Source organism: Amborella trichopoda, chromosome 11, assembly GCF_054954075.1.
Source record: "Amborella trichopoda isolate Santa Cruz 75 chromosome 11, AtrichopodaSantaCruz75HAP2 v2.0, whole genome shotgun sequence".
Taxonomy (NCBI): domain Eukaryota; kingdom Viridiplantae; phylum Streptophyta; class Magnoliopsida; order Amborellales; family Amborellaceae; genus Amborella; species Amborella trichopoda.
The window spans coordinates 47,895,052-47,907,319 of NC_142346.1; the positions used below are offsets into that span (position 1 = coordinate 47,895,052).

Sequence of the window (12,268 nt, forward strand, 5' to 3'; positions counted from 1 at the left end):
GAGAGAAATATGTGAATTAGGTATAAGAGATAAGGTGTAGAGATTTTTGGGTTGAGACAATATCTTTTTATAGGTTTTGAATAAGATTATGGTTTTGCATCTTCTTCTTGTGAGACTGAAATAGACTGTCGATCAATGGTGATTTGTGGGGTGAGAGGTCTGAGCCATCCATTCCATAGATGAGCCATCAACATTATGGAATGTGCATGAACCATAATCCCCCATTTCCTAAACCTTTTTTCCATCAATATATTTAAATAAAATAAATGTCATGCATTCTATAAAATTGCACGATCCATGTCACATATTCCATAAGGATATGTCAAATAATTTCAAGTAGATAAATACTACCAAATATAAATAAGATAAGATCCATATCAATTCAAATTGACCATATCTCTTTAAACAAACTGTCAATATATCATTTTCAAGATTTGACCACATGCCACAAATCAAACTAACTTTATTTTAAAAGCAAACAAGAGAATCCAACGTACCACCCTTTTGTGGCACATGTGGGCCCGTACCCACATGCCACATGGTGGGCCCACGTGCATTATGGGCCCCCATGGAATATTATAAAAAAAAATTTATTTTTAAAATTGAATAAAATAATTTAAAATATAGATTTGAATTTTTATAACTTTATAAGAACAATAACTGTATTTTTATAAGTTCAAAAATCAAAAATAAAATATTGAGAAATTCATAAAAATTCAAATAATAAAATTAAAATTATTTCAATAATAACATGAACACAATTAAATTAATATGATGGAAAAATGATCGATGTGGTTTTAAGAATCCAATCTGTAATAACGGGGTACTCCACCTTCAACTGTGGACTACAGACCACACTAGCTTTATCGAATCGACCTAGTGTTTCCCATGACCCACAGTCAAAGCAAGGCTCATTAGCGGGTCACCGAAGTCAGGTCGATGAATCAAGCGGTCGCAATCCCAGTCTGTGGATTACAGGTCATCCCTTAGAGACGAGTCAAGGTCACCACGACCTGATGCGATCACAGTTCTATGGCGCATAAGGGTATCTCTCGTACATGCATACGCTTCACCCAAAGGTGGATATTTGTCATTCCTGAATGATCTATCAATATGCATGCCGTGTGATGGAACAAGGATGATGTTTTGGCCCTTGACTTAATAGGCCACTATCACACACAAGGGTCACAGAGTCCCTCGGCTCACTCATCCGGACATGTTCTCCGACCATATCAAGGACTAACCCATAAACCCTCATCGGTTTGTTTTTCATGCTCAGGTAACATGAGTTTTTTCCAACCGACTAGCCTAGAACGTTAAGCACGGTATCAGCAAACTATCGTTTGCTTAGTACAGTCCACGCGGGACCACACTCCCACTGAGTTCATGTTCCAGTATATCATTTCATTTTACGAGTACTCATAAGGTCTTTAAATGCCACATAAACTCAACAGGAGATACAATAGATTTTCATATCATTGCAAGGCTTTATAGTGCTGAAATTGTATTTTCGACATAGTTTTGAGGTACACCTTCTTTAAATGGTATAAAGTTAACACCTTATACTAACCTCACCCATCTCTTAATAAAATAAGGGAGTTTTAGAGATAAAGAAAAAATGCTTACAAATGGAGGAATTAATATGATAATGTAGAGAGAGAGAGAGGGTTGTTATAATAAGGGATATTAGATAAAGAGTGAGAATGAATGGAAGGGGCTTGAGAGAGAGAGAGTTGTTATAAAAGAAAATATCTTATTATTCTTTATTTTTAACTTCTATGTTACTTGTAAGCAAATATTACTTATAAGCAAAATAAGTCTATTTTTTTTATCTTTCAACCCTTTAAATCCTTTTGACAATGTATTATTGACCTCGACAACTTATGAAATGATTATATCTCTTTCTCTAAAACTCTATCTCTCTCACATTGTCTATCTCTTTTAAAACGCTATCTCTCTCTAAAACCCAAACTCCATCTCTCTCTCACACACATCATTGTCTCTCTTTCTCTCTCAAAACTCCATTTCTCCATGTAAAACTCGAACTCCATCTTTTTCTCTCTAAAACCCAAACTCCATCTATCTTTCAAACATAAGAAGGTATGCTCGTGTTCGAGCTCAAGCTAAACTCCTTGATTGGTAAACTCACCGATAAGCGAAGAGAGAGAGAGAGATGGAATTTGAATATGATGTTATTTTAATATTTGTTTGAATAAAAAATTTATGGTAAAAAATGTCCAATAGTTATAAGATAGAAAAGATGGGGCCTATTTTTTACAAGTAATATGTTCACTTCTTTAGTCACATGAAGTATGGAAGTTAAAAATAAGAGATAAGAAGATATTTTTCCGATTATAATAAGGGATGGTAGACAAAGAGAGAATGAGTAGAAAGGAGGTTTAGAGAGAGAGTGTAAATTGGTGTAATGCAAAAGGCAGATTTAGAGAGAGAAAGTGTTCACTAGGTGGGGTGTATTTGGACAAGTCCGTGGGTGCGGGAGACCGTCTTTGAGCTTCTTCCAGACTTGTGTTTTCTTGACAACACAATACACTTGACTCCTCCACAGTGACCTGCACTATCTTAACAGTTGTTTTTGCATCATGAATATGGAAAGTGCTCAACCACTCTCTCCCTCTCTTTCTCTCTCTAAATTTTTTCTCTATTTAAGCCCACGATCTTCAATGGCAATGCACCTGAGTTGTGGGTGTTGAGGAGTTTGATTGGAGGAGTTTTGTTGGCTCTCTCTTTTTAACTATCAAGCCCGCTTTTGTCGTGTTAGAGAGAGAGAGAAAATGGATATTGAGGGAAGAGGAAATGTTAAAGGGGAGAAGAGGTATTTGGGTGCATCGGTGGATTGGAAGGGAAGGCCTTGCAGGCCCAACCATGGAGGAATGACTGCTGCAGTCTTTGCATTAGGTCTCTCTCTCAAGTTCAATTTATACTTTTCTCTTGCTCCACTGAGTTTAATCTCTCTTTCAACAAAATCTCTCTCTCTCTCTCTCTCTCTCTCTCTCTCTCTCTCAAAAGTTTAATTTCTACCTTTTTCTTGATCCACTAAGTTTAATCTCTCTTTCAACAAACTCTCTCTCTCTCTCTCTCTCTCTCTCTCTCTCTCTCTCTATCAGTTTTCAATTAATAACAGTACACTCTCTTCAAAATGTCTCTCTTAAACTCAAATGTAAGACCTCTCTCTCTCTGGTTTTCTCATGAAATCCAACTCTCTCTCTTTGTACAGGACTGCAAGCGTTTGAGATCATGGCAATAGCAGCAGTGGGGAACAACCTAATAACCTACGTGTTCAATGAGATGCACTTTTCTCTCTCTAAATCAGCAAACATTGTGACCAACTTTGTGGGCACCATCTTTCTCCTCTCCATTCTCGGTGGTTTCCTCGCCGACTCCTACTTGGGAAGCTTCTGGACCATCCTCATCTTTGGATTCGTGGAGCTCTCGGTATGATGCCTTCTGCTCCCTCTCTCTCTCTCTCTCTCTACACTTTCTAGAGAGAGAAAACGTGCAACTACCCTAACTTTCTCATTTCTTTTTGCACATATTAAAAATGCATAAAAGTAAGATCATATGCGACTTTTTAGAGAGAGAAAATGTGCCATGCTCTTTTTCATTCCCACTCATTACTTATGAGTTGCTTGTTGTGGTTTTCATTCTCATTAACGATTTTAAAATTCACTGATCATTTAAAAAAATGGAGTAAGACTTATCTTCTCCAATTGAATTTTTTTTTAAAAATAATAATAATAAAAAAAAGCTTTAATACAAGGTGTCCATTGTGAATCGCATCCTATAAAATAATATCTGTTTTTTATTTCATTTTTAAAAGTTGAAATGTTTGTAAATTTGTTCGATCTACATTATTTTTAAAACTATAAATTTTGTAAATAAAAATAAAAACAAACTTTTGATCGGTCACTAAGAGCTTTCAACTCCAACGTTGTATCATTTGCCTGGATTTAAAAATACGCCTTACTTTGATTGTCTTGAATAAACCTCACTAAATTTGCTTTCTACAATGATAACATACGCACCTGTGAATCATTTTTTTATTCTTTTTTTTCATGTAATATGATCATTAAAGAGAGGTCTATTACAGCAAGTCATTTCAAGAAGGATGAGTCATTTCCATGGAGGAAAGATGGGTCTAAGAAAAAGAGGCCACTCATTTTCCATTTTGAAGATAAAAATTAAATCCAAAACCAAAAGAACATACTTTGATAATTAGGGTTTGTTTGCTGACGCGTCGCGTACATGCACCAGGCAAAAGCATAAAGATATGCTTCTAGCAAGAGAGAGACTCCTTTAGAGAGAGATCAGGTCTAGTTAGGACTGCCAATGAGCCAGGTGGTCCAGTTGGGTTACAACGGTTTGCAGTCAGGCCGGGTCGGGTCCCCACAAGGGGTTGCTGCATGGCTCTAGCCCAACTTTTATATATATATATATATATATATTTTTTTTTATTATTTTTTTTTTATTTTTTTTCTTTAATTAGCCGATCGTGTTGGCTAGGCAGGGTTGGCAATGAGTTGTGCCATCTGGTTGGCCTGGCCATAAAAAAAAGAAAAGAAGGTCTTAGCCACAAACCGGAGCTCATGGGCCAGGCTAGGGTTAGAGCCAGCATAGTTTGGCTATTTTTTTCTTATTTTCTTTTTAACTTTTTGGTCATTGTTTTTAGCTCGACCAGGTCCTGGCCCATTGCCACCCTTTATGGCTATGGGTCAGTTTTGCCCAATCTAAAAAGCTAGTGGTGGCCGTGCCGGAAGTATTGGCTAGGTAGGACTAACAATGAGTTGGCTGACCTGGTTGGCCCAAGCATAAAAAAGTAAGGCCTTAGCCACAAACTGGAACCCAAGGGCCAGACTAGGGATAGTGTTAGCATGGTTTGGCAGCTATGTTATTTATTATTTTTTTTAAAAAAAATTTCAATGTTTTTAGCCCGACCGCCCCTGGCCCATTGCCACCCTTTTTATCGCTGCGGGTCCCTTTTGCCCAATATGTACCGGGGTCATGGTGAACATATGGGACCCTCGGCCGGGCCCGGCCCATTGGCAGCCCTCTCGTATCTTATGTGGATAAAAAAGAGATGCCACTCACATATATTTCGTGTACTTGTTAGCGAGAAAGAGATAGAACCGGTCGTCCACTAATTAATGCATTAATAACTTTCCCAAACCCCCACTTTCTCTCACTCCACCCTGCTAATCTTTGACTTAACCCCTCCAAATCCTCATAAACTATGTTTTCTTTCATAAGCTATCTACTTTTTTTCCCCTTAAAAACAATAAAATACTAGGCCTTTCATTTCCTAGTAGAAGGAGGTTGTAAGTGTTTCATGAACTGAAATTCAAAATTCAAAGTTAAAAAAAAAATTCTCGAACTTTACAACTCACTCTAAACTATTTAATTTCTCTTTTAATAGCTAGTAGCAATTGTGACCTCTTATAACAAAGATAAATAGTCTTATAGTATACAATCTCTTTTCTTCTTGTGCTCAACCTGTTTTTTTTCTTTTTCCGTGTGGTTTGTTTAAGGCTAAGGCATTAAACAAACCAAACAAGTGCGCACCTTCAAATGGTATCGAAAGGTGTTGTTTAAGTACTAAAAATCTTTGGGATGATCTAAAAATTTATTTTTATTTTTTATTATAAAATTTAAAGCTTTAAAAATAGTGTAGACCGAGCCGAACATTTAAAAATTGATGGTACATTACAAGATGTACTATTTTAAATACCTGAAATTTATTTCTTCTCGTAGCCATACATTTTGAGGTCGAGATGATTGTTTGAGAATTTTTTGACATGGAACAACCTCTTCTAATGAATTTTTGTGGTCCATCCTAATTTGATTGTTTAAAGTGTCATCTTTATATAAATATTTTGCCTTTCTCGTTTCTTTTTTTTTTCTTTTTTTTTTTTCTTTTTTTATCGTTTTTTTTCTTTTTTTTTAAAAAAAAATCCACCAATTCCCCATCTCCCTACTTTCTCTCACTGAAAACTCACGGTCTGTCTCACACTTCAGGGATTCATACTCCTATCAGTGCAAGCCCACCTCCCCCAATTCAAGCCCCCATCATGCAACATGATAACCCAGCCTCAGTCTTGCCAAGAAGCCCAGGGCTTTCAAGCCCTAATCTTCTTTGCTGGCCTTTACATGGTGGCCCTGGGAAGTGGCTGTGTAAAACCCAACATGATTGCTCATGGTGGTGACCAGTTTAGAGAGAGAAACACACAAGACTTGAAGAGAGAGAAACAGCTCTCAACTTATTTCAACTGGGCTTATTTGAGCTTTTGCTTGGGGGAGCTTGTGGCTCTCACTCTACTGGTTTGGGTTCAGAGCAAGGCCGGGATGGACGTCGGGTTTGGGGTTTCCGGCGTGGCCATGGCGTTGGGCCTGGTTTCTGTGGTCTCGGGTGCACCGTTTTATAGGAACAAGCCTCCACAAGGGAGCATCTTCACACCTATTGCTCAGGTATGAAACTCTCTCTCTCTCTCTCTCTCTTGCGTTGTGAGTATTCAAATTGCTCCATTTTAATGTTCACAAGACATAAAAATAAATGTGCAGTACTTTGTTAATTTTACCCTTTGGGGGTGAAATGATCAAAGTAACCCTAATCATTCTCCTTCCCAACACAAAGTATGGGTATGGGTAGTTTGGGAATTTTTAAGAACTCTTTTTTGAGGAAGTGCATGACTGATATAGATATTTAAATGCATATCTTTATATATAGATTATAATTTTTTTGACCTCTTGAGTGATGTTGTAAGGGATTTCAACCCCCCTTTTTCAATATTTTGCCTTTTTGTTGTGGTTCTTTTCTTTTTCTTTTCCCACAAACAAGATCCCGGGGTTAAGAGGATGGATGGATCTTCGAGGGCATGGCACGTGGTGATTTGGGACGATCCGAGTCGTGGTTTTGGATTATTTCTAACAAATTTGCATATCATAATATATCAATTTATATATTTTTTTTGGATAATTCCGTGGGGCAAGATAAGAAGCCTTTGTCCGTTTTTTCAAGTAGATTAGGAGTTTGCTTTTTTAAATGTATTAGTGTATATGTCGATTTACTTTGTGTACATAAGCGACACATTCACCTATAGCTATTCTTGGATATAAATTTAAAGATTAAGGGTTCTCCATTCATTGCACTCAAATTCGACAAGTCTTTTCTCGAGACTTTTATACAAGGAAATGACCCACTTCTAGACGAGACTGCTGATTGCACATTTTGTGCATGTTAAAGATCTCATATCCACTTATTTATCCATTTGAAGGGAATGGGTTGTACCGAACTGGTTTCAGGAAGATAATGAGTATCATATCAGTCCCCATTAAAACTCCACATTTTCATATCATTTTTTTTTATTATTACTATTTTTTTATATCCACGGTTTTGAATGATCCAAGCCCATCTAGATTGGTGATCCAACGAGCTGACGCGGATCCGCGGATGATCTGAGTGTTTTACTTTTAAATATTTAAGGGTTTGAATCTGGGTGCCATTTTGATTTCTTTATGTGCTTTCACAATTTACGAATCTTTAAAATAATCTTGAGTCTTAACTACTTTAACATTAGTAATAAACACAAATGCAATGGCAAACACAAAGGTGAACAACCACGATCACTCAAAGAATTATGGGAATGATTAGGTGCTCCCGCAAGAGCAAAAGGTACGCTTACTCCTGGTAGCGAAAAACATGGAGGGCATTTTATGTAACTCATTCGGATCGTTCTTTGCTCTAAAAAACCGATCTGCCCAGGATTTAATCCGTTTAGGCTGTCAGATCTAGGTCTTCAAGAGCTCTAAATTATTTTTGAAATTGATGATCTAGTGATTGCAATGTGTTTCTCAAATCTTTAGAAACCAAATACCTCTGATCAAGCAAGTGTTTTGCCTGAGGGAGTACTTATAAAGTCTACTTTGCTGGTGCATTGTATTTGCTCACCAAAATTTGTTTTGTGGAGAATTAGGGTGGCAATGTGCCTGGTGTTTGACCGGGTCTAAAACCTAGGTGTGTGGGCCTAGGCAAAGTGTCATCATCATCATTGTCGGAGTTTTTTTTCAACTAATTGAAGTCCGCTACACGAATATTTGGTTATTATTCTACTCTATTAAAGATCATGCCCTCAATGAGGCCATAAGTTCTCAAAACAAAGTGCCACAACATAGCCTAATCTAGCCTTAATTTCTTCATAATAAAAACCACACGTTCAATGATGCCATAAGTCCCAAAAGCACAGCGTCATCACCTAGCCGAATCCTGCCCTAATTTCTTTGTGAATTAAAGAGTTTATCTGCATAACCCAGCCCAACCATTAATGGTGAGTGGTGGGGCACCTAGCCCAAGAGTAGGGTTGGACCTCTTAGGTCCCAAGCTGGTCTTGGGTCACAATAGGCTGTTGCAACCCTTAGCTTCGTTATAGCTTGTCTCGTCACTATCGCCAACCAGTAGGCAATCAGCCACTCTAGCACTCTTCATTACTGTAGTAATACCATAGCATAACACGAGATCGTAGGCTACAAGAAATATTTTTGTTTCAAGCTTTGTTTTTTGTGTAAAATTGTGAACCTCTCGGGAGGTTCAAATTGGCACTGCCTGTTTAGATCCAAACCCGTGCCATTTCTGATTTTGGTTGGTTTTGGTTCATCCAACCAGATATTTTGAAAAAGATAAAAAATAAATGATATAAAATTTCAAAAAATAAGGGATTATTTTCTAATATGTTTTTTAATATTTTTTTATCATTTTGGAAAAGATTGGAAAGTTTTTTTTTGCCATTAATACTTATTTTTACATTTTTTCATCTTATTTAAACATTTCAAAAATACCCTTGAGTACAAAATCGATTTTTTTAAAATCCAATTTTTTTCACTATTTTCAACATCATTTGGATATGCTTTATTTAATCATGCGTTAAAAACACTTTTTGTTTTTTTATATATTTTTTTAATATTTCTTTTACCAGCCGTGACTTAGCCGATTAAACTAGTTGAACAGATCGGTTTACCGGTTACTCGATATTGGCTAGTTTTCGAGGCCGGTTCGATTTTTCAAATAATAATGGGAAGTTATGTTAATGCATCCGGCACCGAACCACCGATTTCCCAAATGTCATTTCCTCAATATTTCTTTTTTCTATGTAGAACATTGAGGTAAATAATAAGATATGCAGGTTTTAGGGACATGTGCCTGAAGGAGCAATTGTACAATTTCCTTCAACTAGAGCACCGGATCTCGCTCTCTCACTTACTCTTTTTTTCTTTTTCTTTTTTTTACGCCAGAGAAAATCAAATATTTTGCCAACAAAAAGGATCTTTCTTTTATGTAGGTTTTTGTGGCTGCCATCACCAAGAGAAAGCAAATATGCCCCTCTAACCCTGAGCTTCTTCATGGGAACCGCAGTGACGACAGGCCAGGCCCCAACGGTGGTAACCTCCTTCATACTGACAAATTCAGGTATAAAAAATATTCATAACCATTTCCATTCTCTAAATTAAGCTTCTCCATGGAAAGAGCTGAGGGTCTGAAGGTTGAAGGTATTTTGGTTATTTTGATATTTTAAGATCATTTTTTAATATCCTTGAGTAAAATAATGTTAGTGGACTTTCTTTCCCTGTTTTAAGTAAGTTTTTTAAAATATGGGAGTTGTAAATTTGGGGTGGAGCTTTACTTTATTTTATAAAGCCTAGGCCTTATAGGAACTTCATCCAGTGTAAAATGGCAACTACGATATACATGTAGTCTATGGCATATTTACCTAGATATGAATGATCTCCACCGCCTATCATTTTAGATGGATGATGATTGCTTATGTGATGTTGTAGAGACTTTCTTTAAGTTCGTATTTTAAAGCAAGGTTAGTCAGGACTCACTAGGGTCCCAAGCCCGAGTCATACAAATCGTGTCAGACTCGACCTAATATGAACACTAAAACCTTAAGAATTGCTACGATGACAAGTTCCATAACAACCTATAAAATAAAAATGACTTATGGAGTTCGAGTAACTCGAACGATTTTGAATCGAACCTTTCTAACACTAAGTCAAACATCTCCCTTTTTTTTAAGTGAACATATATGCATGAGCCAGAAGGCAGCTGATGATAGTTACATGTAGTCACCTCTTAACTATTGAGAAAAGCTAACTTTTTGATGATGGGACATATAGGATGGGATGCGAAGAAAAAAAGGGCCATTTTGTTCATCTTTGCCCCCTCTTTTCCACAAAGCATATACACATAGTTGTCTGATGAACAACTTAGGAAAAGATGATCAATGAACTATGGAAAAAGGTGGAATCTTGGTTTATTTCTCCTTCCCTTTATGAGCACATTATTTCCAAATTATCCTCCTCTTTTTCATATATTCTGTCCTGTCCTTGTTCTTAACCATGCTTTTTTAGCATTAATCAAAATTTTGAACACCTATTTAGGATTTTAGCTTCTTAGCTTTGAGGCAAATTTCTGTGCAGTATTTAAAAACCTGGACCGGCAGGTTGGATCAGTCGCCAGCTGAACCGATCTAAATCGCTCATTTGGGCAGGATCGAACCAATTCTCAATTGTGAGAATTGATCCCAAAATTTTTCAATATAATTTTAAAATTGGACAAAACTTAAAATTTGAAAATAAGAAAGGGGGTAGGAAATGGACGATTTCAGCCGATCAAGATTGTCTGATTCCTCGATAAAATCATCCAGTTCTCTAACATAATCGACAATTTTTAGAATGTTGAATCTGAAATTAAACACAATGGATCGAGAAGCACCCCTAGAGCCCTATGTTTAAGGTATACTATATAACTCAGGTTGGGTGGCTTGATTGGTTATGGTGTTGATGATTGATCCTATGCTGATGACTGCAATGATGTGTCTTAGGCTCAAATCCAATGCTAATCAACTCAGCCAATAAAAAAAAAGAAAAGAAATCTTAAGTGTGGTTGCGGTGCCTTATGTGTATGTACGTGTGTGATTTAACCTGATCAGCATCCTGCAAACCATGCAGGTTTCTGGATAAGGCTTGTATCAAGATCGAAGGCCATGGAAGCTCCGAGGAGAGCTCATGGGGACTTTGCACGGTGACCCAAGTCGAGCAAGTGAAGATCATACTCTCTGTCACTCCCATCTTCGCATGCACCATAATATTCAACACAATATTGGCACAGCTACAGACATTCTCTGTCCAACAGGCCAGTGCCATGAACCGACGTGTGTCCAACGACTTCGAGCTCCCTCCGGCCTCTCTCCAAGCCATTCCATACCTTCTGCTAGTCTTCTTTGTTCCCCTTTATGAGAAAACCCTAGTCCCCATGGTCCGCAGGATTACAGGAAAAGAGTCGGGGATCTCCCCCCTCCAAAGAATCGGATGCGGCCTCTTCACCGCCACTTTCTCAATGGTCATAGCAGCTTTAGTTGAGAACAAGAGGAGGAAAATAGCTCTAGAATCAAATCAAATACTCTCAGTTGGTTGGATAGCCCCTCAATTCCTTATATTTGGCCTCTCAGAGATGTTCACTGCAGTTGGGCTCATTGAGTTCTTCTATAGGCAATCTATAGCAGGGATGCAATCCTTTTTGACAGCCATGACCTACTGCTCATACTCATTTGGGTTCTTTTTGAGCTCATTGTTGGTTTCATTAGTGAACAAGTTGAGCAAGCATGGGTCACACATGGGCTGGTTCTCTAATAATGACTTGAACAAGGATAGGTTGGACCTATTCTATTGGTTGCTAGCAGCATTGAGCATAATTAACGTCTTCAACTATTTGTTTTGGTCTAGGTGGTATTCTTATAACCCATCAGTAGCACCATCTTCTCCACCAAAGGATTATTCAGAGGAAAACCTTGATTTCAGCGCTTCTAAGCATTTTGGACCTACCAATATGTAAACCTCCCACCCCTCTCTCTCTTACAGCACAATGTTGGTGTTAGGCCTATATGAATGTCCTTCACCTCAACTATATATATGTTTCCCCTTTGTGGGGCTCTTTTGTAACTAACAGTTAGTTGAAAAGCAATGAAAGTAAGCAGTATCTATAGTTTCTATACTTAAATCATGTTCTCCTTTAATTATTTGTTGTTCTATCCCCCACTGGGAAAGAATATTAAAGTGAGAAATCATTTAACTAAGTGAACTCGACCAAATGCCAAGAACTATTTTCTTTCCCTAGTTTGTCTTCCTTTGCTTTTGGGGCCTTGGTGTATTAACTTATTGGGGGAAAAAAAACTCATTTGCATACTTGGTGGAATTTGGCTTA

The 12,268-nt window shown here is 37.4% G+C and overlaps 1 protein-coding gene across 1 annotated transcript; it reads left to right on the plus strand.

The window, feature by feature from the left end:
- Positions 1-2,691: 2,691 nt before the first annotated feature.
- LOC18427786 (protein NRT1/ PTR FAMILY 4.4) lies at positions 2,692-12,064 on the plus strand. The gene is made up of 5 exons (XM_006836832.4): positions 2,692-2,916; positions 3,236-3,453; positions 6,031-6,480; positions 9,345-9,472; positions 11,017-12,064. Exons 1-5 carry the CDS (start codon positions 2,793-2,795, stop codon positions 11,897-11,899), a joined length of 1,803 nt encoding a protein of 600 aa, XP_006836895.2. The 5' UTR covers positions 2,692-2,792; the 3' UTR covers positions 11,900-12,064.
- Positions 12,065-12,268: the final 204 nt, after the last annotated feature.

Coding starts and splice junctions, on each gene's coding strand:
- LOC18427786 (XM_006836832.4), top strand. CDS start 2,793: ATGGATATTGAGGGAAGAGGAAATGTTAAAGGGGAGAAGAGGTATTTG. Junction 2,917..3,235: donor TGCTGCAGTCTTTGCATTAG/GTCTCTCTCTCA, acceptor CTCTTTGTACAG/GACTGCAAGCGTTTGAGATC. Junction 6,481..9,344: donor TCTTCACACCTATTGCTCAG/GTATGAAACTCT, acceptor TCTTTTATGTAG/GTTTTTGTGGCTGCCATCAC.